Raw genomic sequence first — 27,612 nt, forward strand, 5'->3', positions numbered from 1 at the left:
TGCCATCCAACCATCCCATCCTCTGTTGTCCCCTTCTCTTCCTGCCCTCAATCTTTCCCAGCCTCAGGGTCTTTTCCAATGAGTCAGCTCTTTGCATCAGGTGGCCAAAGTACTGGAGTTTCAGCTTCAACATCAGTTCTTCCAATGAACACTCAGGACTGATCTCCTTTAGGATGGAACTGGTTGGATCTCCTTGCAGTCCAAGGGACTCTCAAGAGTCTTCTCCAACACCACAGTTCAAAAGCATCAATTCTTTGGCACTCGGCTTTCTTTATAGTCCAGCTCTCACATCCATACATGACCAAACATACATGTATGGAAATCCATACATGTCCATACATGGAAAAACCTTAGGAGGCATATCATTTTCCCACCCAGTACAAAAACCACTTTTTTTTTTTTAGCACCCCTGAAGAATAGCTACCTAGAGTTGTTTGAATATTATCAGTGAGGTATCCATGTGGATAACCATGGCTAGAAAACTCCTTCCTACAAAGATCTGAATTCCATCTTGGTAATCTCCATCTCTAGGATACGATTCTTACATAGATAATACAGAAGTCTAATGATACAGTCCCTTATAGATGACAGGATTTCTTCACCAAACAGTTGTTCACTGAGCATGAGTCAGGTGCTGTGCAAGGCATTGGAAATAGCTGTGAACCAGACCACAAACCGCACACACCATGGAGTGGACAGGCCATGCTCTCAGGAAGATGTGCTTCTCCACTTAGATGTTTTCAGATCCTCCCACCACTTCTAATCTGATAGTTTTTAGATACCTCAGCATCCTGGCTATCTTCCTTTGAAAACATATAGCTTTAAAGAATTTCATCATTGCATGTAAATTTGTTTTAATCCCTGTTCTCTGTTTATAGTTTATAGAATGATAGACTTCTTCATTATATTTCCCTTTGAGAATTTTCTTTATTCTGTTCGTGGAGAAACTATTTCTGAATTGCCCTCCTATACTTTGTCAAGCAGGGCTTCCCAAGCGGCACTAGTGGTAAAGAACCTGCCTGCCAATGCAGGAGACATGTATTCGATCCCTTGATCGGAACACCCCCTGGAGGAGCGCATGGCTACTCACTCTAGTATTCTTGCCTGGAGAAGTCCATGGACAGAGGAGCCTGTAGTCTATAGAGTCAAAAAGAGCCGGACACGACTGAAGTGACAGCATGCGTGCACGCATGCATGCACTTTGTCAAGCATCATGCAAGAATTGAAGAATTAGAGTGAAGTAGACATTGTCCAGGTCCCTAGGTATCATCTACTGGGGAGAAAGACATGTACACAAGTGGCCATAATACATGTGACCAGTGCTATGACAGAAACAGGAATAGAGCTGGTAAAAGTAAGGCAAGTCTGCTGAAAGCTTTCAGGATGGTACTGGAATCCCAAGTCAATTTTTACTATTTTATTATTTTATTCCTATCTGTGCTATTATTTCATGCATTTTTGAAGGGAAGGGTCCTTCCAAACTCCTGAACAGTAAAGCTGTTGTTCTATATAGTATTTTCTATCTACATTCAAAAGAGGGTATAAGAAACAGTAAATAATCATGTTAAGACTTTATGTTTGCATAACTACAGATTCAGCACTTTCATATCTGATAGAATGGCTTGACATAAATCAGTTCTTTAATCTTCACATTATTTTCTTCATTCTATAGATTTGGCAACTTGAGGCTCAGAGAAGTAAGTGGATGTGTCAGTATCCCAAAGCCACTCAGTGGTAGAACCAGAACTCAAACCCATCCGGGACTCAAAGCTTGGGGCCTTTACTTACTTAGCCACAATCACCATTCCTAACAAAACAATGGATTTAACACAAAAATTCCCAAAACCCCGCAGAAAAAAACATAATTCATCAGTAGGTGGACAATGGTAACTCCGTTCCTTGGCAACCGGCTCCAAGGAGCAAAGGGCAACCTCATCACCGCATCACACCCCTTTCTTGCCACTGATCTTTAAGTCTGTGTAGGCCTGTGTTTGCTCTTCGGTCGGGTTTTCAGGGTTTGGCACTGTTCCCACCCTTACTTCTGTAAACACCTTATACTCCCAGGTTACTTGGTTTCCCATTAGTGACAATTTCCTGTCATTAAGGCTCCAAGGCACGTCAGACGAGGAGCACACATGAATTCTATTTCCTTTCCTTTATCATGCAGAGGCACTATTGTGCTATCACAAATATTTTTATTCGCCTTCAGAATGATAGGGCATTCGAGGTAATTTCGGTTAATAAGATGTCACAGGAGCACATGAAATTAATTATAAAAACCTGTCTAATAAGAATAATAGGGCTTTTGAAAAGGGAAAAACAGTCTCTCCTGATCAATCCTTCATATGTTTTTACCCCTGGTATAGATCCTGTTGCTTTGAAATAAGGGATTCTATCAGTTCTTATTTCCTTCTGCAGAGATTTCTCCTTCAGTCCTGTGATGAGGCATTCACTTTTATGTCTCAGAGCGTGGAAATATATTGAACTCCTGTTTCAGAATTGGTAACCTAAGTGACCCAATGCTTCTGTTTAGTGCTTAATATCTATACCGAAAATACGAAGGACATCCCCGACTTTTCAATGTAGAATAGTGAAAATGCATCCTTATACAATTGAAGAGGCTTGGAAATGGGACTTGTCTTTCTTCTTACAGAATCAATTAGCTGCAGACCGTCCGTGGTCCATGGAGACAGTCAGGAAGGGCTGGCTGTCTGAACCTGAAGCAGATATTTTTGATTTAGTATTTGGGGAAAGCTGCTGTTGCTGCTACTGCTAAGTCGCTTCAGTTGTGTCTGACTCTGTGCGACCCCATAGACAGCAGCCCACCAGGCTTCTCTCTCCCTGGGATTCTCCAGGCAAGAATACTGCAGTGGGTTGCCATTTCCTTCTCCAATGCATGCATGCATGCGAAGTCGCTTCAGTGGTGTCTGACTCTGTGCAGCCCTCTGACCACGGGATTCTCTAGGCAAGAGTACTGGAGTGGGTTGCCATTTCCTTCTCCATGGGGAAAGCTATACACATCTTTATGACCTTGTTCCTTTTCCCTCTCCAAAACCCCCGCTTTCACCCTTCCAATAGGCCACCAATAGTATTCATTGTCAAGTACAGGTGCTTGCTGCAGAGCAGAGAGGTAAACCTTGCCATTCCAGATTCCCAGCTTTAATCAGTTCTTGTAGGACTTGCCACAAAAACCTGACTTTCCCATGAGAACAGGGCTCAGGGTGGTAGTTACAACTTGATAAATCATCAAATTATGACCACTGCTGTGCTGCCAAAGTAAACTGCTTTGGGAATGGCACTATTTTATTAAAAAAATTTTTTTTAATTGGAGTATAGTTGCCTTACAATGTTGTGTTCATTTCTGCTGTACAGCAGAGTGAATCAGCTGTACGTACACTTATATTCCCTCCTTTTTTGGATTTCCTTCTCATTTAGGTCACCACAGAGCACTGAGTAGAGTTCCCTGTGCTATACAGTAGGTTTTCAGGCTTCCCAGGTAGAACTAGCGGTAAAGAACCCGCCTGAAATGCAGGAGGCATAAGAGATGTGGGTTCACTTTCTGGGTGGGGAAGATCCCCTGGAGGAGGGCATGGCAACCCACTCCAGCATTCTTGCCTGGAGAATCCCATGGACAGAAGAGCCTGGAGGGTGACCCAACTGAAGTGACTGAGCACAACAGCACACAGTAGGTGTTCATGTCAGTCCCGATCGCCCAGTTCACCCCATTCTCCCTTTTCCCCTTGGGTCCACATGATTGTTCTCTACATCTGTGTGTCTGTATCTGCTTTGGAAGGAGGTTCATCTGTAGAAAGGGCACTACTTTAAAACAGTTTTACCCATACAACCTAACAGGTTTTGACTTAGTATAATATTTCTTAATCTAGAAGCTGAATATAACTATGGAAGTTCTTTTTGAAATTCACACACACATTAAAGTCTGTTGTTTGTTCTGACCAGGGAATGTGGCATTGTGACTTTAGTCCATAAGTCTATTTTGGTCTTGACACTGTCCCTGCCGCAGTACAGTAGACACAAAAGAAGTACAAGACAGGGACCCACATGGCCTACTGTGTCAGGTGCTTTTACACAGATCATCTCTTTAATCCAAATAGCCTCAGGGTATTATGCCCATTTTTACAGATGAAGAAACTCACCCATAGGTATGCTCCTGAATTTGAACTAGGTCTGTCTGGCTCCACAGTCATGCTCTTTCTCATAATGGATGCATGTAGGAGACATGCAGGGAGTAATGTGAGTCAGCGCATAGTGAAATACAAAATTACGTATCAAGTGTAAGACAGGATATAAACCTCAAGTGCTTTGGGTGTTCAGTGGGATAGGCAAGAAATGAATGTTTACTCTAATTATTAGAGAAGGAAGAAGAAGCAGGATTTGAAATGATCCTTGTGGGATTGCTAGGATCAACTATTCTTTTTAATAAAGAGCTGGTTTGAATTTGTGACATAGAGTTATATTTTTAAAGAAGACGAATGTACTTCCACTTCTTCTGGGCTTTGCCCCCTGTCATCTGTCCACTTCCCTTTCTATTCTTGGTCCACCATCTCTTACACTGCTAATGCTCTGATCTGTTAGTGTCAATAAATTTGGTAAAACTCCATTATTGTATGAAGTGAACTATGGACAATTCCTGTGCCTTGTGGGAGTTCCACAGTTTCCTCTGTATCTTTAGGGCCAAGAAGAGTGTCTGGCACCTCTGGGACACCCAACTAACATTTGCTAAATAAATGGAAAAAGTTAAGAGGATCACTTGGTCAAAACAAAGTTCCAGGCACTAATGTCTAATGGGCTGTCAGATGCTATATGAGTCCAATCTTGTTAGGTTTCCTTAATTCATTCTTTGAAGGATTACGCAATATTTCAGTCCTCTACTTGCTTCAAATCTTGGACTCTTAACAGATGGTTTTGCCTCATCAACGTCCTACCATTTAACATTCAAACCCACACTCCTATCTGATCGATATTCATGCATGTGGTCCCTCTTCTAACACCAGTCTCTCCACCTGTGCTTTTTTTTTCTTTGTAAATTTTATCTTTTATGTATTTATTTATGGTTGCACTTCATTGCAGCACTCGAACTCTCAGCCGCAGCATGTGGGATCTAGTTCCCCCACCAGGAACTGACCTGGTCCACCTGCAGTGAGAGTGCAGAGTCTTAACCACGGGACCACCAGGCAAGTTCCACTCCATCTGTGCTCTAAAACCCTGTGCTTTAGTTCTGCCTGCATTCAGAGGAGGCTCCCCCTCTCTTGTCTATTCTCCAGCTCATGAATGAGTGGATCCATTCTCCGAGTTTTTAAACACGTTCAAGTGTCTTCTATTACAAACAAACAAGACAGCCTCCCCCAGTAGCTCTTTGGAAGGCCAACAGTGTCTTCCAGGTTTCTATATACAATGGCCATTTTCCATCCTCCCTTTTCTTAATCTTCGAATCGATATTTAACACTCTCTGCTCTTTGAAATACTGTTCTCTTTGGCTTTAGAGGACCACATTCTGCTGATTTTGCTCCTGTCTCATTAACAACTTTTTTCACATCTTTTTTGCTGCCTTTTCTTGCCCTACCTGGAGAATCCCATGGACAGAGGAGCCTGGCAGGCTACAGTCTTTGGGGTCTCAGAGAATCCAACACAACTGAATGACTTTCACTTCACTTCCCCTACTCAGCCTTTCAATTTACTCATTGCTCAGCTCTAGATCCTCTTCTCTTCTCAATTCTGTTCTTTTTCTCTAAGTATCTCATCTCCACTTAGTTTCAAGCTCTACCTATATTCAGAAGCTCACAAATTTATATGCCCAGCCCAGATTTTCCCTCTAAGCACCATACCTGTGTTTTTAATTCTTCACTTGAATTCTCTACTTGGGTACATCAAAGCACTTAAACTTAGCATATCTAACTAAAATTACACTCATGCTCTTTCCTTATAGAACTGGTGTTTTCTTAGTGTTTTTTCTCAGTGAAAGTCACCACCCAGCTGTACTAGTTAAAAATGCAGGCATCATCTTCAGCAGCTCATTCCCCCTTGGCTCTCATATCCATCCCAACCTGAAATCCTGTTGATTTTACCTGAAAAATGCCTCTTAGATTCATCGCTTTCTGTCCACCTCCTCCAGTATTCCACTGTAAGGGACCATTCGTGATCTCTTGTCTGGATCACTGAGCGTTCCCTTAGACTTCCTAGATCCATTCTTGCCTTCCTCCAAAGTGTTCTTCACATCGCAGTGAGAACAATCTTTTTTTTAAAAAACACAGATAAAATGTTAACATGCCCTTCTCTACCCCAGACAAAACAAAACAACTCTTTAGTGCTTCCTTCAATTGCTCTTAGGATAAAATCAAAACACCTACTCGCTCTAGTGGTAAAGAATCTGCTGCCAGGGCAGGAGACATAAGAGATGTAGGTTCAATTACTGGGTAGGTTCAATCCCCTGGAGAAGGAAATGGCAACCCACTCCAGTATTCTTGCCTGGAGAATTCCATAGACAGAGAAGGCTGGTGGGCTATGGTCCACGGGATTGCAAAGAGTCGGACATGACTGAAACGACTTAGCACAGCCCAGCATCTGCTCTACAAAGTCCCACTCTGCAGGCTCATCTCACACCCACTTCCCCTTTACAATCTAGTCACACTGGCCTTCCAGATGCCATGCTTTTTTCTGCTTATACAGGCGATTCCTCTTTCTGAACATCCCCTGTACCCCTCAAACTTTCCAGTTCTTTCACTTTCTCACACATACCTGGGACCTCTTAGCTCATCTTTCAGATCTTAACTCAAGCATTGCTTGCCTTAGAAAAGCTTCTCCTCACCTCACTGACCACATCTACATGCTACACCATGTACTTAATATTTTAAGTTTATTTTATACTGAAGTATAGTTGATTACCAATGTTGTATTTGTTTCAGGTGTACAGCAAAGTGATTCCATTATACATATACATGTATCTATTCTTTTTAAAATTCTTTTCCCATTTAGGTTGTTACAGAGCATTGAGCAGAGTTTCCTGTGTTATACAGTAGGGTCCTTGCTGGTTATCTATTTAATTATTTAAAATTATTTATTTATTTATTTATTTGGTTACACTGGGTCTTCGTTGTTGCATACAGGCTTTCTCTAATTGCAGTAAGCGGGTCTACGCTTTGTTGCGATGCGTGGGCTCTCATTGTCCTGGCTTCTCTTGTTGCACAGCATGGGCTGTAAGCATGCAGGCTTCATCACAGGCTCTAGAGCACAGTTGCAGTAGTTGTGGTGCATGCTCTGTGGCATGTGGAATTTTCCCAGAGCAGGGACTGATCCCACATCGCCTGCACTGGCAGGTGGATTCCTATCCATTGTGTCACCAGGGAAGTCCTTGGTTATCTATTTCAAATGTAGTTTGTACATGTCAATCCTAAACTCCCAATCCACCCCTCCCCCAACCCTTCCCCCAAGTTTATTCTCTGTGTGTGAGTCTGTTTCTGTTTTGTAAATAATTTCAAATGTATCTTTTTTTTTTTTTAGATTCAGCATATAAGTGATATCATATTATATTTGTCTTTCTCTGACTTACTTCACTTAGTATGATAATCTCCAGGTCACTCCATTCATGTTTCTGAAAATGGCATTACTTCATTTTTTTTTTATGGCTGAGTAATACTCATTGTATATATGTACCACAACTTCCTTATCCATTCATCTGTCAATGAACATTTAAGTTGCTTCTGTGTCTAGGATATTGTAAATAGAACTGCAATGAACACTGGGGTGCATGTATTCTTCTGGATGGTGTTTTACTCCAGATAAATGTCTAGGAGTGGGATGGCTGGATCATAAGGAGCTCTGTTTTTAGTTCTTAAGGAATCTCCATATTGTTCTCCATAGTGGCTGTACCAATTTACATTCCCACCAGCAGTATAGAAGGGTTCCATTTTCTCCACACCCTCTCCAGCATTTATTGTTTGTAGAATTTTTGATGATGGCCATTCTGATTTGTGTGAGGTGGTATCTTGCCGGGAGCCACCACGGGAAGTCCCACCCATGACAAAGGTCATGCAGAGAGGACCTGACAGGCAAAAGCAGATCAGGACTCAAGGGATTCCTTGGACCTGCTCGAGCACCTACCCCAAAACCAAAATCTGTCTGTCTACTGTTTACTATATTATGCTTTTCACCAACTCTTTTGACATTAGTAGGGGGCTATCCCTGGCCACCTTTCTCTGAACAAAATCAATTTAGGGTTCTAATTAATAAATCTCCTGGGCTTGAAAGTATTTCAATTCTAACCCCTCTGTTAGCATTTTAGCTTGCTTGGCAGGTTTATCCATACCCTTGCAACTAACACACATAATTGCTCACAACTCCTCATCCATGAAAGGCACAGGAAGCCTAAACATTCTAAAAGTTCTAATGAGTGTAGAGCCCTTTGAGGGATGAAAAATTATTAGAATAGATAGTACTGGTGAAGGGCTTCATTATTGGGCCAATGCTTGCTGCCAAGTTCCCATATCCCTTATCCATTGTGCAACTGGGAGTGCGTTAGTTAATGTAGTTGGAATGTAAGAAAAACAAGTAGTAGCCTTGGTATTAACCACATCAGACCTTTGAGCTAATAAGTTCTTTCTTTGTTGTGACCCACTGCACCTTTGCTCTGTGAGAATGTAACTTTATTTAGTACTTTCTGAGGCTGGGAGAAATAAAGAAAAAACACTTTAGGGGAAAACAAGTTTTCTGGCTGATCAACCTTTATCAGAAAAGAGTCATGAAATGTTAACAGGCCACAGGGCCAGACATAACATAAGACCTTTGTTTATGAAAAGGTGTGCAGAAAATGTCCTGGTTTCGATAAAGGTAAAATTGATGGAATGTTGAGCTGACTCTGTATTTTTTACTTTGAGAAATGTGTAACTCAGAGGGTAAAAGTTCCTTTTGAAAATAAAGCTGTGGATCCCACTTCACCAGAGCTCTGGTCTCTGTGTCTTTCTTTCTCTCTCTCTCTTGTCTGTCTTTCTTTCTCTCTCTCTCTTTTTTCTCAGGCAGATTCTTTGGAACACAGAGGCTCTCTGAGTTCACTTTTTTGCCCAGGCTTCTAAGACCCAATCAGGAAGGCGTCCTGCGTCTTCATCCAGGGGAGAGGCTGTCCTGCGTCTTCACCCCACTGAGAGGGCGCCTGTGGCCTCCGTGAACAGAGCAAGTCCCGTGCCAGGGGCTTTATTGGCTTTCTGTGTAAACCAAGGAATATCAGCCTCCTTTTTTCTCTTTATTCTTTCTCCTTTATTCTCTTATCGTTTGACCCCAGGCCATCAGGTTCCAGTTCATTATAAGACCCGTGTTATCTCTATCGCCGACACCGTCCTTCCTGAGGGTATCCCTGGATCCTGCTGGGGCTGGACCCCCTCTCCAGCATTTATTGTTTGTAGAATTTTTGATGATGGCCATTCTGATTTGTGTGAGGTGCTATCTCATAGTTTTGACTTGCATTTCTCTAATAACTAGTGATGTTGAGAATCATTTCATGTGCCTCTTGGCCAGCCTCCTTTGGAAAAATGTCTATTTAGGACTTTAGTCCATTTTTTGACTGGGTCGTTTGTGTTTTTGATATTGAGCCACATGAGCTATTTGTAAGTTTTGGAGATTAACCCATTGTTGCTTACATCATTTGCAAATATTTTCTCCCATTCTGTGGGTTGTCTTCTCAGTTTTTTTTTTTTTAATGGTTTATTTTGCTGTGCAAAAGTTTTTGAGTTTAATTAGGTTCCACTTTTTTAGTTTGTTTCTATTTCCATTACTCTTTGTTGTTCAGCCCCTCAGCCGTGTCTAACTCTTTTCAACCCCATGGACTGCAGCACTCCAAGCTTCCCTGTCCTTCACCATCTCCCAGAGCTTACTCAAACTCATGTCCATTGAATTGGTGATATTAACCAAACATCTTGTCCTCTGTGATCCCCTTCTCATCCTGCTTTCAATCATTCCCAGCATCAGGATGTTTTCAAATGAGTCGGCCCTTCGCATTAGGTGCCCAAAGTATTAGAGCTTCAGCCTCAGCATAAGTTCCTCCAATGAATATTCTGGATTGATTTCCTTTAGGATTGACTGTTTCAACCTCCTTGCAGTCCAAGGGACTCCCAAGAGTCTTCTCCAACACCACAGTTAAAAAGCATCAGTTCTTTGGCACTCAGCCTTCTTTATGGTCCAACTCTCACATCCATACATGGGCACTGGAAAAACCACAGTTTTGACTATATGAAACTTTGTCAGTAGGAGACAAATTGAAAGAGATATTGCTGTGACTTATGTCAAAGAGTGTTCTGCTTATGTATTTCTCTAAGAGTTTTATAGTCTCTGGTCTTACATTTATATCTTTAATCCAGTTTGAGTTTATTTTTGTGTATGGTATTAAAAATGTTCAAATTTAATTCTTTTTAACATATAGCCTTCCAGTTTTCCTAGTAAAATTTATTGTAGAGACTGTCTTTTCTCCATTGCATGGTCTTGCCTTCCATGTCAGACATTAATTGACCATAGGTGTGTGGGGAATATTTCTGGGATTTTTAGGAAAGATATAAACATCTGAATGCAGAGTTCCAAAGAATAGCAAGAAGAGATAAGAAAGCCTTCCTCAGCAATCAATGCAAAGAAATAGAGGAAAACGACAGAATGGGAAAGAATAGGGATCTCTTCAAGAAAATCAGAGATACCAAAGGAACATTTCATGCAAAGATGAGCTCGATAAAGGACAGAAATGGTATGGACCTAACAGAAGCAGAAGATATTAAGAAGAGATGGCAAGAATGCACAGAAGAACTGTACAAAAAAGATCTTCACGACCAAGATAATCACGATGGTGTGATCACTGACCTAGAGCCAGACATCCTGGAATGTGAAGTCAAGTGGGCCTTAGAAAGCATCACTACGAACAAAGCTAGGAGGTGATGGAATTCCAGTTGAGCTATTTCAAATCCTGAAAGATGATGCTGTGAAAGTACTGCACTCAATATGCCAGCAAATTTGGAAAACTGAGCAGTGGCCACAGGACTGGAAAAGTCAGTTTTCATTCCAATCCCAAAGAAAGGCAATGCCAAAGAATGCTCAAACTACCACACAATTGCACTCATCTCACACGCTAGTAAAGTAATGCTCAAAATTCTCCAAGCCAGGCTTCAGCAATATGTGAACCGTGAACTTCCTGATGTTCAAGCTAGTTTTAGAAAAGGCAGAGGAACCAGAGACCAAATTTTCAACATCCGCTGGATCATGGAAAAAGCAAGAGAGTTCCAGAAAAACATCTACTTCTTCTTTATTGACTATGCCAAAGCCTTTGACTGTGTGGATCACAATAAACTGTGGAAAATTCTTTGAGATGGGAATACCAGGCCACCTGATCTGTCTCTTGAGCAATCTGTATGCAGGTCAGGAAGCAACAGTTAGAACTGGACATGGAACAACAGACTGGTTCCAAATAGGAAAAGGAGTTCATCAAGGCTGTATATTGTCACCCTGCTTATTTAACTTATATGCAGAGTACATCATGAGAAACGCTGGACTGGAAGAAGCACAAACTGGAATCAAAATTGCCGGGAGAAATATCAGTAACCTCAGATATGCAGATAACACCACCCTTATGGCAGAAAGTGAACTCAAAAGCCTCTTGATGAAAGTGAAAGTGGAGAGTGAAAAAGTTGGCTTAAAGCTCAACATTCAGAAAATGAAGATCACGGCATCCAGTCCCACCACTTCATGGGAAATAGATGGGGAAACAGTGGAAACCGTGTCAGACTTTATTTTTCTGGACTCCAAAATCACTACAGATGGTGACTTCAGCCATGAAATTAAAAGACGCTTACTCCTTGGAAGGAAAGTTATGACCAACCTAGATAGCATATTCAAAAGCAGAGACATTCCTTTGCCAGCAAAGGTCCGTCTAGTCAAGGCTATGGTTTTTCCTGTGGTCATGTATGGATGTGAGAGTTGGACTGTGAAGAAGGCTGAGCGCCGAAGAATTGATGCTTTTGAACTGTAGTGTTGGAGAAGACTCTTGAGAGTCCCTTGGACTGCAAGGAGATCCAACCAGTCCATTCTGAAGGAGATCAGCCCTGGGATTTCTTTGGAAGGAATGATGCTCAAGCTGAAACTCTAGTACTTTGGCCACCTCATGCGAAGAGTTGACTCATTGGAAAATACTCTTATGCTGGGAGGGATTGGGGGCAGGAGGAGAAGGGGACGACAGAGGATGAGATGGCTGGATGGCATCACTGACTCGATGGACGTGAGTCTGAGTGAACTCCGGGAGTTGGTGATGGACAGGGAGGCCTGGCGTGCTGCGCTTCATGGGGTCGCAAAGAGTCGGACACGACTGAGCAACTGATCTGATCTGATCTGATTGACCTATATTCCTGTTTTTGTGCCAGTACCATACTGTTTTGATGACTGTAGATTTGTAGTATAGTCCAAAGTCAGGGAGCTGATTCTTCCAGCTCAGTTTTTCTTTCTCAAGATTGCCTTGGCTTTTTGGGGTCAATTTGTGTCTCCATACAATTTTAAGATTTTTTAATTTTAGTTCTGTGAAAAATGCCAGTGGTAATTTGATAGGGATTGCACTGAATCTGTAGATTGCCTTGTGTAGTATAATCATTTTGACAATATTGATTCTTCCAACCAAGAACATGATATATCTCTCCATCTGTTTGTGTCATCTTTTATTTCTTTCATCAGTGTCTTATAGTTTTCTAAGTCTTTCGCCTCCTTAGGTAGTTTTTTTTCCTAGGTATTTTATTATTTTTGATGTGATGGTAAATGGGATTGTTTCCTTAATTACTCTTTCTGATCTTTCATTGTTAGTGTATAGAAATGCAAAAGATTTCTTTGTATTAGTTTTGTATTCTGCAACTTGAGCAAATTCATTGATGAGCTCTCCTAGTGTTCTGGTAGCATCTTGAGGATATTCTATATATAGTATCATGTCATCTGCAAACAATAAAAGTTTTACTTCTTTTTCAGTTTGGATTCCATTTACTTCTCTTTTTGTCTCTGACTGCTATGTTTAGGACTTCCAAAACTATATTGAATAAAAGTGGTAAGAGTGGACATTCTTGTCCTATTTCTGATCTTAGAGGAAATGTTTTCAGCTTTTCACAGTTCAGTATGATGTTAACTGTAGGTTTGTCATATATGGCCTTTATTATGTTGAGGTAGGTTCCCTCTGTGCCCACTTTCTGAAGAGGTTTTTTTTTTTTTTATCATAAATGGCTGTTGAATTTTGTCAAAAGCTTTTCCTGCATCTATTGAGATGATCATATAATTTTCATTTTTCAACTTGTTGATGTGGTGTGTCACACTGATTGGTTTGTGGATACTGAAAAATTCTTGCATCCCTGGGATAAATCCCACTGATCACACACATGGCACTATGTACTTCTCCCAAACACTTAGCATAGTTTTGATTTTCTACTTATGTGATTATTCTATTATCTATTTTTACCTGTAAGAGCAATGAGAGTAGGAACGGTATCTTCTTTTGCTCACTGTATATTTTCAGTAACTCACATAAGAGTCTGGCACATCAAATATTCTCTATATGAGTTGAATGAATAAGTAAATTAAAAAAGGTGAAGTCATGGGCTTAGCTGAAGCAGTTGTGTGGTGTGAGAAGAGGGACCCTCCCACTCCTGACACAGCCTTTAAGTCATCTGGATGGTTTTTAAACAGAATGACTATGTAACAGTGTTAAACATATTCTTCCTTCCTTGAAAGCTGGCATTAAACAAACAATGAAAAAAGGAACTGGGTGAACATACTATTTTAAAGGGAGGGCAGAGTAAGAAAAACCATGCTGGGGGAAGGAGGTAAAGAAATAATGGCCACAGAGGTGGTATTAAACCAAGGCACCCAAGTGTTTTGAGAAAGCAGAAATGCAAGCTAGTGTCTTGAGCCCCAGACATTGTAGGAACTAGGAAATGTTCTCCTGACTTGGCAGTAATGAGATGACTTCTAAAGCTCTCTTAGGGGAACAAATAGGCAGAAGCTGGCTTATAGGACAGAATGGGAGGTGAGAGCATAGAAGCAGGGGAGCTGACTTCTCTTTCGCCAGATTTAGTGCTGAAGGAAAGGGTAGAGGAAAGACAGTATCCTATGTGGCCTTTCTATGACATTTGGCAATGTTAATGGCCTTCTTTCTTCGAAGTGGGGGTGAGGGGTGGGTTGGTAGATAGATAAAAAAGATACTCTGAAGATGAGAGCTTTTAGAAAGACAAAGCAGTACCAGTTAATGGAGCAAAGTTCTAGAGCAGATGGAAAGAATGGGACCAAAGACTTGGGCAAATGATGAGTCTAGAAACACTCTGTTGTTAGCAGCATATACACTATGAATTGGTTACATCTTCTTGGAGTATTGACCCCATTATCATCATGTACCACTCTTCTTTATCCCTGATAACTTTTCTTGCTTTGAAATTTGCCCTGTCTGAAATTAATATAGCTATTTTTGCTTTCTTTTATTTAGTGCTAACAATATACATCTTTCTCTATTCCTTTTTGTTAATCTATATGTACCTTTTATATTTAAGATAAGTTTCTTGCAGATAGCATGTGGGCTTCCCTGTGGCTCAGCGGTAAATTTAGAATCTGCCTGCAATAAAGGAGATGCGGGTTTGGTCCTTTGGTTGGGAATATCCCCTGGAGAAGGAAATGGCAACCCACTCCAGTACGCTTGCCTGGAAAATTCCATGGACAGAGGAACCTGGCGGGCTACAGTCTGTGGGGATGTAGTAGAGTCAGACATGACTTAGTGACTGAACAATAATGACGAAGACAGCATGTGGTTGGGTCTTTTTTTGATCGATTTTGAAAATCTCTGTCTTTTAATTGGAGTATTTAAATCACTGATATTTAAAGTGTCTGCTGATATAGCTGGATTATCATCTAGCATTTGTTACTATTTTCTATTTATTGCCCATGTTCTTTGCTTCTTCTTTTAATCTCCAAACTTTTTCTGCCTTTGTATCTTTAGTTAAGTATTTTATATGATTCCATTTTCTCTCCTTCCTTAACATATAAATTATGTTTCTTTTTAAACTTTTTTTTAAAAAGGTGGTTGCTCTAGAATTTGCAATAGCCATTTAAACTAATCCAAATCCACTTTCAAATAAGCAGACAGTACAAGTACCTTATAATAACAAAATATTCCTCATTCCTCCCTTCCATCATTTGTTGTCATCATTTCACTAATACACAAACATACATAATAAAATACACTGTGGCTATTATTGTTTTTAACACGTCATTATCTGTTAGATCAATTAAGAATAAGAAAAATAAGTTTTTATTTTACTTTCACTTATTCATTCTCTGATACTTTTCCTTTCTTTATGTAGATCTGAATTTCTGACCTATATTATTTTCTTTCTCTCTAAAGAACTTCTTTTTAGCATTTCTTGCAAGGCAGATCTACTGGTAACAAATTGCCTCAAATTCTGTCTGAGATAGTTTTTATTTCTCTTTCATTTTTGGAGGATAATTTCACAGGATACTAAAGCCTAGGCTTTTTTTTTTTTTTTTTCCTTTCAACACTTGAAGTAGAAAAACTAGAAATCATTTTTTTGACTTTTCAAAAAATGGACATTTTTTGAGCACTATTGTGTATTGGTTGAGTGACAGGAGAGCAGAACACAATGCAAAAGGATATTAGAACACAGGGGCTCGTGGGTCCCCCAAGAAGGTGAACCTGACATGGAAGGAGAAGGGCTTCCTCAAGGAGGAGTGTGGTCCTGATGGACCATGAGTAGAGGTTAGCCGGCACGGGGGTGATGGGCTGCAGAAGCTTCCGCATAGAGGAAAGAGACTTCACAAAGCACAGCCCCCACTTAGGGGCACTGCAAATGGCTTGGTGTGGCTGGCACATGCAGTGTGTTTTGGTGATTGGCAAGGGATGAGTTTGGGGAAGGAGGTGATGGTCAGGCTAATTTGAAAGTTCCCATGTATACTGATAAGAGTTCTGATTTAATTCTGACATCAGTGAAGAGCCATGAAGAGTTTTAAGCAGTGAGATATGCTGACTGACTTGGCTTTTAAGCAAGATGATTTTCGTGGGTGAGGAGCCTAGGGAAGGGAGACTGGTTCGGACACTGTCTCAGCGGTCCTGGGGAAGAAGGGTGAGGGTGTGAACCAGGGCAGTGGCAGAGGAACTGGAGAGGGAAGGAGTGATGTCTGCACAGGAAAATGCACCGGCTGACCAGCTTTCTGATCACCCTGATGTAGGGAGGGAGAAAAAGGAAGGAGACTAGGAAGACGCCCTTGTCTCTGGCTTGGGCAGCTGGGAGGGTGGTGGTACCATTCACAGAAATAGGGGAAACAGAAGGAAGAACAGATTTTGTGGGGGAAGACAGTAAGTTCAGTTTTGGACGTTCTGAGTGTGAGATGCACGTGGGAAATCCAACCAGTGCTGTTTAGCAGGCAGACGTAGGCGTTGGAAGCTCACCAGGGGACTCTGAATGAAGCTGAAATCATGCCTGTGGTCAAGCTGCTCAAAGGATAACGCATGCAGTGAGGAGCGAAGGTTCTCTTTGCCAGGATACCAGAGATGCTCACATTGAAGTAATGCACCAACGGAGCAGTGTTCACAAGAAAACCAAGAAAGAGTGGACCAAGAAGTGAGAGAAGTGTGAGAGAGAGAACAGTGGGGGCAAGAGCTTTGCAGTCCAGGCTGGCTTGGCACTCACTAAACACTTAAGTAAGCTCCGGTTTTCAACTTCCTTAGACATAGGCAGAGTCAGTGACAGGGGATGTCTCATGATCGTGGGAGGAAGAAATATGCAATTAAGAGCAGGTTTCCGCCACTCCCCGCCAACCCACGCTTTTCCCCTTCTAATCCATGGTCCCTTCAGATGTCTCTCTGGAAGGAAAACACTCAAATTTTGATGGGTTTTGTTTTTGTTTTAAGAAGGTAAGCTCCATTAGTTTGCTATTCTTTCCTTTTTACAAATAAAAAAAAAATTTATGGCATGCTGAATCTTAGTTCCCTGACCAGAGGCTGAGCCCATGTCCCTTGCTGTGGAAGCATGGAGTCTCAACCACTGGATCACCAGCGAAGTCCCTTGAGTTTTATTTGTTACTATAGCAGAGCCTCACCTATCTTTCCTGATCCTGGCTCTGCAGTTGGACAGCTGTGTTGGAATTCTGTCTTTACCTCTTGCCAGGTGTGTGACTTTAAGTAAACTTCTGAATTCCTCTGGGCTACAGTTTCCTTATGAGTGAAATTGGGATAATGATATCAATCTCATGTAACTGTCTCAGGATAAAATGTAATAAATGTGAAGCATTTAGAACAGTATTAAATACTATAGAAATGTTAGAAGCTAGTAGGACAGTGTCAAGAAGTGGAGATGGTTTATAGTCATGGTCAGCAACTTATGCTGCTGCTGCTAAGTCGCTTCAGTAGTGTCAGACTCTGCATGACCCCATAGACAGCAGCCCACAAGCTTCCCCGTCCCTGGGATTCTCCAGGCAAGAATACTTGAGTGGGTTGCCATTTCCTTCTCCAATGCATGCATGCATGCTAAGTCGCTTAAATCATGACCAACTCTGTGTGACCCTATGGACAGCAGCCCACCAGGCTCCTCCATCCACAGGATTTTCCAGGCAAGAATACTTGAGTGGGTTGCCATTTCCTTCTCCACAGCAACCTATGGCCACAGGCTAAATCCACTCTGCTGACTGTAAACAGTGTCTTCATTAAGAAAGGGTTTTACATTTTCAAATAGTCAAAATAAATCACAAGAAAATATGTGGAATTCAAATTTCAGTGACCATAAATAAAGTTTTACTGGAACACAGCCACACTTTTGTTTAAGTAGAGTTGTGGCTGCTTTTGCACTACTGTCACAGGAGTGGATCAAAGGCAGCAAAGGTTAAGAAAGATAATGAAAAAGCGTTAACTGGAATTGGCAATGGATTGTCAGTGACTTTGATAATGGCTTTATTTGGAATGTGAAAGCATAAACTAGCTTTTGGTGCCAGACTGATCATAGTTTGATTCCTGACTCTATTGCTTGTTAGTTATGTGGTCTTGGGAAGTCAGTTAAGCTTTCTGAGTTTTAGTTTAACAGAGCTACCTTCTTAAGTTATTGGAAAGATTAGCAATGATGTATGTAAACCATAAAGCATAGCATCTGACTTATTGGAGGTACTCAGAAAAGGCAAGCACCTGATTTATTGTATCTGTTGCCCTTCCCCTCCAAACTGCTATTAGGTAATGCCTTTTCACTTTTAATATTTTATTTTTGTCCTTAGTATTTTGTGTTCTCTATGTTTTACATTATATGCCAAGTCTTTGCTCAAATCTCACCTCTTTAATGAGACCATCCTAGTTAATATTGACTATCCTAGTTAATACTATAATCTGTCCCTACTCCAGCATTCCTGACCTTCCTACCTTGTTCTATTTTTTTTTCCTTCTCATAGCACATATCAATCTAGGATATTTACTAATTTACTAACATGTTTCTTGTATACTATCTTGCCCACCTGGATGGACGCTCCTTGTCTGTTTTATATGATTAGATGTGCTGAAATAGTACCTGGCACATAGTAGGTGCTCTATTGATATTTGCTAAATGAAAAAAGAAAAGTGAGGGTTATTCTTTTTTTCCTGTTCAGGATACAATGTGCTCCTTCAATCTGGGGACTTGTCTTTTCTCATCTCTGTAAAATTCTCAACCATTATCTGTTAACACGAAGCTCTACTCCCTCCACTCTATCCTCCTTCTGGAACTCCTTTTAGAACATGTTGACCCAATCATTCCATCCTCAGTGTCTCCCAAGTTCTTTCTTTGACAAGAAGAACTCTCTTTTAGCTCTTTGTTTTATTCTAAGGAAATTTCCTCAGCTCTAGCATTGTCTCTTTTTAGCTGTGTCTAGTCTACAACCTGTTCATTGAATTTTTATTGCAATGACAATATTTTTTTGTGCCTAGAATTTCTATTTCTTCCTCACTATTCCTTCTTGCCTCTTGCTTTCCATTCTTTCCCATACTTGTTTCAAGACTTCTAATCTTCCCTTTAGCTCTTTGGACATTTTAAATATTCCTTGATTAAGATTTCTTTCAGATTTTTCTGTTCTGTCTAGTCCTTGGGGTGTGAACCCTTCATTTGTTTAATCAGCTGGATTTCATGCTATGGTTCATTTCTTGGTGCGGTGTATAACTTTAGATGGTGAGCTCATTTTTATAGTGGTTGTTTGGCATTTGCCTCTGCTGAGATCTTAAGAGTTAGCAACTTAAAAGGCTCCAAAAATTCATCACTGAATGGCCTGTCTTTGGAGACTGAGGATGGCGGGTGGCAGAGTGCAGGTTTAGGGAAACTGCCCTGAGTTCACAAGCTCCACTGTGAAACTATTTGTGTAACTGCATGCAAATTACTCTTGGAGTCTTAATTCTCTTATCTATGAAATAAAGATAGTAATTCCTATTTCCTAGAGATGTTGTGGGGAATTAGCGAGATAATCAAGTTAAGGAACTTAGCCCAATGTTTAGTATGTATGAAGTGCTTAATAAACGCTAAAAGATATTTTAAATACTTGTCAATATCGTCTCCTTGCTTTGTGATGTAAGGGAAGAAACTTAAAGCCTGTGAAAATAGTTTCTGAATACGTATGTGAAACAGAGAAACAGCCATTACATTTGGACACTGGTCAGATCTATTTCATTAATTTGTGACATGTATTAGTTGAAAATGGGGGAAAAATCCAGGAGAACATGCCCACTTGGCTTTCAGCCACTGCAGAAGAGCATTGGTGAGAGGTGGATGAAGTTTCAGACAAGATGCTTTTTAAAAAATAAGGCCTAATTAGAGAGTCAGATCATTTGCCAACTATTTTGGATCATTAAAACAGGGCAGGAAGAAGAGTTCTTGTGCTGAGAAAAAAATGACCCAGATAAATTTCTTATCCAAATAGAAAATATATGTGACTTCTTGGCTGTGTTGTCCTTGGTCAGCAGTCCCTTTTAAAGGTTAGAAAAAGAAAGCAGGGCCCCGAGTCTGTAGGCAGTGGTTAGTAAATACTGGGCTTATAATTGGGAAGAATGACATACAGACAAATTCTTGGGCAAGAGAACCTCGCGTAGCCTTACTTCTAGCTCATATAACTTCTGACCACAGATCTTCCCTTAATTAATTGCCACTTTGAATCTGTGGATAAAAGAGGGTTAGAGGGCCAAAGTTGATGAATAAAAGCTGTATGATTTATCATGGAACAGATTATTAGTTATCTGTAATCATTTCACAGAATGATTTGTAATTCTAATTTTCATGAAACACTTATAAAGACCAAAATTAAAAACATTTAAATAGACAAATATTTTTAGATTTTAATTACCTGATCTTCATAATCAGATCCTATATCAATGATCTCTCCAGTGTCCAACATCATTGAAGGATCAAGGTCACTTGAACCTAAGATTAGGAAAACAAATGTTACCTGATGGATGGAGGTTGTCTCTGCATGTTTCTAAAGTAAACTCTCTCCCATGAGGTTTCCATATTGTCCTTGTGATTATATTAAATTCTCCAATATTTTTAACTCTTCCCATCTGCCAGGCACTGTCTGGTCTGCAGATGGAAAATGTAGCTGTAACTGGGCAGGATCCTACAGGGCCTTCCCAAGACAGACCCTTCCTCCTTATCCTCTGCTCTGGCTTCTCTCTGAAGTACCTAAATATTAGTATCTGATGCACATTTCCTGAGTTGTTTTACAGATGCTAAAATTACCACCAAATGGAAGAAATTAACTACTTGATGATTGTGAGCATGTAGCCCCCAGACCTACTGTTGCCTAAGGATTGATAATGTTAACCCCTGTAACATCACCCAGTTACCTCACCATCAACCAATCAGAGAACTGGGGATGAGTTGATCACATATGCTGGGATGCCCCTCCCTCATCTGGACTTTAAAAATGCTTGGCTGAAACCCATAGAGGAGTTTGACTTTTTGAGCACTACCTGCCCTGAACTCCTTGTTTATCACCTTGCAAATAACATGGCACTTTCCTTCACCACAAACCAGTGTTGGTAGATTGGCTTTACTGCACTGGGGGCAGCAGACCCAAGTTTGGTTTGATAACAGATATCTAGACACTGTCTCTACCCTTAAGAAGAGGTAGAGAAGATTAACTTGACAAGAGCAAGGTTCAGAGACCAAAAGGAAAAAGCTACTAAGTCTGACTAGTAGTGGAGGAGGTGATGAGGTAGGATTCTTCACAAGGAACTAGTTTGTGAGCCCAGACTATGAGGGTGAATAAGGGTTGTCCAGGAGGAGAAGTGGTTTAGGGGTGTGCAACAGTGACTGAGGAGGAAGGAACAGGAGCAAAATACAGTGGGAGTAGAGCAAAGGGTTCCAGAAAAAGAAGGGCTGAGTTTGCTCACTTCATGAGAACCTGATGAGCTTTTCTTCCAGCCCTTGGATCACGTTAGTCCCTGAAAGTGGGAAAAATCAGGTTAACTTAATCTGTTAATACAGAGTTTCTACCCCTAGGTACTACAGGTTACACTGAATTATTTATCCATTAATGACCAAGGCTTACACTTAGGCCAGCAATTTTCATAATGGGGTTCCTGAAGCACACTTGAGTTATCATCTTCATCTAACAAGCCTTTCCTGCTGGGCAATCTATATTACCTAACTAGCCAGAAAGACAGAATTCAGTGCTGCCCATGAAATGCTACGGACCTGTGAAGAAACCAACCACTCTGCTTCACTGTAAACTTGTCCTTGCAAAATAACTCTTGTTCAGAACATGCAATGAGTAATGTTAAATGAAGATGAATTTCTTAAAAAAAAGTGTCAAGCATCTCACACACTTCTCAGATATAGACCTCTCCTAGAGATGCTACTTCCATATTTTCTTTTAGAAAAAGAACCAAGGTATGTCCCCACACAGTCTTTCCTCATTTCTTCTTCTCTTCTCATCATTACCCCTGCTGTTCACAGAATTGACTACTAGCCCACCATCAAATCAACTAAATACTAAACAGGAACACGATAGTTTATTGTGTCTGTAATTAAAAAAAAACTGAAGTACAATAAAGATTTTCAAAATGAAGAAGGTTGACCCATCAAATCATTTTGGAAAGGAACCGTAGAGCTGCCGCATATAGTTGAATAAATATGTACTCCTCAATTCTTGGTGATACCCTTGGCAACACGAGTGTTAAAGTGCCTGTAGGGGTGATATGGAAACTTTAATTATATATATGATTTTTAAGTAGAAGATGTAATTTTCCTATCTTTGTTCTTTAAGCATTTTTCAAATAAAAATTTTGTAAGGTGTATCTTAGGGCCAAACTACTTGGTGTCTCAGGGTCCAGCTGGAAGACCAGTTTGCACTTTAGTGTTGGGAGGCAGTAAAGAGCTCAGGAATAAAATGTATACTTCTCTCTGATAGGATCATAGACATTTTAGAATTTAATATTTCACAGAATTCTACTCTGTCACTTTAGAAAAGAGGAAAATGAGCTGTGGAGAAGTTACATAGCTTGGCCAAGGTCATGCAGAAAGTGAGTGAGATGAAGAGAAGTCACAGCTCCCATTTCTAACACAGGCTACTGACTCCAAGTTGCAAGCAGACACAATCCCAGAGGTTTTGTATACATGATCTTCTATTAAAGTGCTCTACAGGGGAGGACTGTGCTGTCCCTTCTACATTCTGAGAAAACAGAAACAGTGAGTGATTGATGATGAGATGGGTCACTGAGTGGCTGCAGAAATGGAAGAAAAGAAAGTGGAATAAAGGGGTGTCTCTCCAGCTCATGAAGGTCAAGGTGGCTGCTACTGACAGCTTTGTTAAAGGCAATGCCAACTTTAATTAGCTTTTGTTACTTCCACAACATGGAAATGATTCACGACTGACTAGTGGAAGTGGGGATAAGTATTTAGATGATACCCTCCCCTTAGACTTTAAAGTGGTTCCTTTGAAATGAGCAACATGACCTGAACACAGAGGCTCACTGAATAGTTAGCTGCTTCAGTTCCTGTGTCCTACTTATTTAATTAGAAACTGTTCTTTTAGTTGTTTTAATAATCTACAACATGAAAGGGTCTTAAACAACCCAGTCAACAGAGATGTCACACATTAATATTTGAAAATGGAACAAGATTATTAGAAAACTAGCTTCATCAATGGGAGAATGAACAGTCTTTGTTTAAAAAATAAACAACTCCTGCTCATAAGGAAGAAAAGATTGGTTTTCCTAATAAAATGTTTTTAACAGAAATGTTACTGTGTCATCAAGGGATGGAATTTCTTGACGTGTTGTTGCTCTTGGAAACAGTACTAATAGATCATAGAAGGCAATAGACAGGATGTCATTATCTGCTCAGATAATGATTGAATAGCTTTCATTTTCTTTTACTACTGGTTGCTTGGTTTGCTGAAAATGGTACCTTTAATAATAGTTTAAGGCTTGACATACAAAATAGGGAGGTAAATATAACCATATGTACACACTTTGCATCTTTCACTGGACAATTTAACACATAAAACAACTACAATGATCTTAATACTCAAAAAAGACAGCAAAATCAGGACATTTTGTAAAAGGGGTAGTATGGCTTTCTTTTCCCCATAATTCGAATTTCTAAATTACTTTTCAGATTTAAAAATATCCTTCCCATAGATAACAAAGGTGTGAGCTGAAATAGAACCCCCCAGGATCACTCACCATCACTAGCTTTAGATGTAGAACGGTCTTTGGAAATGTTGTCCCCTTAAATTTAATTGAGAAGAAGATACATTGGCTTCAGAGGTACTGGAAGGCTAAGCATACTGTGTTCTGGGACAATGGTAAAGATGTTTTCCCTGTTAGTGGATCTTCAATCTGAAGTTTTGGGAAGACCCTCCTCTCAGTTTGAGTACCAAATAGAGGGAACCTCCTGCAAGACTGGGATTTCTGGGCAGTGATGGGAATCTGTAGATAAAAGTTCCTCTAACACTTCTCTGAAAGCCAAAGAATTGATGCTTTTAAATTTTGGTGTTGAAGATTGTTGAGACTCCCTTGAACAGCAAAGAGATCATAGCAGTCAATCCTAAAGGAAATCAACCCTAAATATTCATTGGAAGGACTGATGCTGAAGCTGAAGCTCCAATACTTTGACCACCTAATGGGAAGAACTGGTTCATTGGAAAAGACCCTGATGCTGGGAAAGATTGAAGGTGGGAGGAGAAGGGGGAGACAAATGATAAGATGGTTGGATGGCATACCGATTCAAGGGACATGAGTTAGAGCAAACTCTGTGAGACAGTGAAGGACAGGAAAGCCTGGCATGCTGCAGTCCGTGGAGTTGCAAAGAGTCAGACATGACTGAGCAACTGAACAACAACAATGAAAAGATCAGGTACGTTAACTAGTTGGACCACAGTAATCATTTCATGAATCAAATCATCATGTATATATACATCAGTTCAGTCGCTCAGTCGTGTCTGACTCTTTGCGACCCCATGAATCGCAGCATGCCAGGCCTCCCTGTCCATCACCAACTCCTGGAGTTCACCCAAACTCATGTCCATCAAGTCAGTGATGCCATCCAGCCATCTCATCCTCTGGCGTCCCCTTCTCTTCCTGCCCCCAATCCCTCCCAGCATCAGTCTTTTCCAATGAGTCAACTCTTCGCATGAGGTGGCCAAAGTACTGGAGTTTCAGCTTTAGCATCATTCCTTCCAAAGAAATCCCAGGGCTGATCTCCTTCAGAATGGACTGGTTGGATCTCCTTGCAGTCCAAGGGACTCTCAAGAGTCTTCTCCAACACCACAGTTCAAAAGCATCAGTTCTTCAGTGCTCAGCCTTCTTCACAGTCCAACTCTCACATCCATACATGACTACAGGAAAAACCATAGCCTTGACTAGACGGACCTTTGCTGGCAAAGGAATGTCTCTGCTTTTGAATATGCTATCTAGGTTGGTCATAACTTTCCTTCCAAGGAGTAAGCGTCTTTTAATTTCATGGCTGCAGTCACCATCTGCAGTGATTTTGGAGCCCAAAAATTAAAGTCTGACACTGTTTCCCCATCTATTTCCCATGAAGTGATGGGACCAGATATATATATATATATATATATATATATATATATGTATGTATATGTATGTATATATATATATGTATATACAATCTTTTAATTTCATGGCTGCAGTCACCATCTGCAGTGATTTTGGAGCCCAAAAAATAAAGTCTGACACTGTTTCCACTGTTTCCCCATCTATTTCCCATGAAGTGATGGGACCGGATATATATATATATATACACACAATTTTTTACTTAAAAAATTTAAAGGAATTGAAAGTCATTCACACTTCATCATTGGAAGTGATATGGGAGCTGTGGAGCAGCTGAGATTATGTAGAGAGAGGATTCAGAGAGAAGGAAAGAGCCAAGGCACAAGACCTGGGGACTGATGAGTCACAGAGCAGAACCCATGGACATGTTTTCTTTAATTCACTGAGTCACTGAAGTTTATCAGCTGGGAGATTTTACCTACTGGTGCAGGCTTCTGATTTCTCTGGAAAGAGAGAAGGATCCAGAAACACTGGTCCATTCTTTAATGGTAACAATAGTCTGTCTATCTGATCTAATCCCTTGAATCTATTTGTCATTTCCACTGTATAATCATAAGGGATTTTATTTAGGTCATACCTGAATGGTCTAGTGGTTTTTCCCTACTTTCTTCAATTTCAGTCTGAATTTGGCAATGAGGAGTTCATGATCTGAGCCATAGTCAGCTCCCAGTCTTGTTTTTGCTGACTGAATAGAGCTTCTCCATCTTTAGCTGCAAAGAATATAATCAATCTGATTTCGGTATTGACCATCTGGTGATGTCCTTGTGTAGAGTCTTGTGTTGTTGGAAGAGAGTGTCTGCTCTGACAAGTGCATCTCTTGGCAAAACTCTATTAGCCTTTGCCCTGCTTCATTTTCTACTCCAAGGCCAAATTTTCCTCTTACTCCAGTTATTTCTTGACTTCCTACTTTTGCATTCCAGTCCCCCATAATGAAAAGGACATCTTTTTGGGGTGTTAGTTCTAGAAGGTTTTGTAGGTCTTCATAGAACCATTCAACTTCAGCTTCTTCAGCATTACTAGTCGGGGCATAGACTTGGATTACTGTGATAATGAATGGTTTGCCTTGGAAATGAACAGAGATTGTTCTGTCATTTTTGAGATTGCATCCAAGTACTGCATTTCAGACTCTTTTGTTGACTATGATGGCTACTCTATTTCTTCTAAGGGATTCTTGCCGACAGTAGTAGATACAATGGTCATCTGAGTTAAATTCATCCATCCAGACGGAGGGGGAAACTGGGTCTTGTTCTGATGGGCGGGGCCATGCTCAGTAAATTTTTAATCCAAAGCTATGGTTTTCCCAGTAGACATGTATGAATGTGATAGTTGGACTATAAAGAAAGCTGAGCACCAAAGAATTGATGCTTTTGAACTGTGGTGTTGGAGAAGACTCTTGAGAGTCCCTTGGACTGCAAGGCGATCCAACCAGTCCATCCTAAAGGAAATAAATCCTGAATATTCATTGGAAGGACTGATGCTGAAGCTGAAATTCCAATACTTTGGCCACCTGATGTGAAGAACAGACTCATTGGAAAAGACCCTGATGTTGGAAAAGATTGAAGGTGGGAGGAGAAGGGGACAACAGAGGATGAGATGGTTGGATGGCATCACCGACTCAATGGACATGAGTTTGAGTAAACTCCAGGGGTTGGTGATGGATAGGGAGGCCTGGCGTGCTGCAGTCCATAGGGTCGCAAAGAGTCGGACACAACTGAGCAACTGAACTGAACAATAGTCTGGGGCTGTGAAGTGGCAGCCTCTGGTAAGGATAGGTTTATTTCCAGTTTACCACAGGCTCTCCTGGGAACACTTCACTCACCAGGGCTGTCACAGATAGAAGGGGTTTACTCTAAGGCTGAGTAGAGGTCTTGTATGTTTTCAGCGGTCTTGGGAATGGAGGGGGGTTAGGGAGTTGTGGCTGTGAACACAGACCTCTCTGTTCATAAGCTCAGAGCTGTAGGAAGGCAGGAGGGGCCCCTCGAAACCCCTGCTATGGGGGTTTCTTGGTGCACTCTACCAAGGGGACCTGAAGAGGATGAAGACAGAATTTACTGAATGTACTTTATACAGCACAGCTACATCACTGTAGGATGAGGCCACTTTGGAGAAATGCTACTTGAGAGTCATAAAGTGCTGGAAGTTCTAAAGAAGAGGCAGTTTAAATTTTCTCCTCTGCTCTGCTGTTTGGAAATTGAAGGTATCTATCAGATAGAGATTTGTTGTGAGAGGTCTAAAATCAATGTTATGAATTAAATATTAACTTAAAAACACAGGTCTCAAGACTTCCCTGGTAGTCCAGTGGTTAAAACTCTGTTCTTCAGTGTAGAGAGCTTGGGTTCGATCCCTGGTGGGGGAACTACCTTAAGGGTGGTCAAACAAAACAAAACAAACAAAAAACATAGGTCTACAACTTTTTTTGAAGCAGTGGTACTCTTGTTTACACGATCTGACATACTTCTCCATATTCCTTCTTTCCTGTAACAGGCTATCTTTCTGTAAATATCACTGGAAAATCAGGCAGGTGA

The 27,612-nt window shown here is 40.8% G+C and overlaps 1 protein-coding gene across 1 annotated transcript in view; it reads right to left on the reverse strand.

The window, feature by feature from the left end:
- The window catches only part of AK5 (adenylate kinase 5), a 260,480-nt gene that overhangs the window by 103,599 nt on the left and 129,269 nt on the right, over window positions 1-27,612 (reverse strand). The window contains exon 8 of the mRNA XM_027536848.1: window positions 20,356-20,432. Within this exon, the coding sequence (XP_027392649.1) occupies window positions 20,356-20,432 (77 nt within the window). The remainder of the gene's footprint in view (window positions 1-20,355; window positions 20,433-27,612) is intronic.

The sequence above is a fragment of the Bos indicus x Bos taurus genome, chromosome 3 (assembly GCF_003369695.1).
Source record: "Bos indicus x Bos taurus breed Angus x Brahman F1 hybrid chromosome 3, Bos_hybrid_MaternalHap_v2.0, whole genome shotgun sequence".
NCBI lineage: Eukaryota > Metazoa > Chordata > Mammalia > Artiodactyla > Bovidae > Bos > Bos indicus x Bos taurus.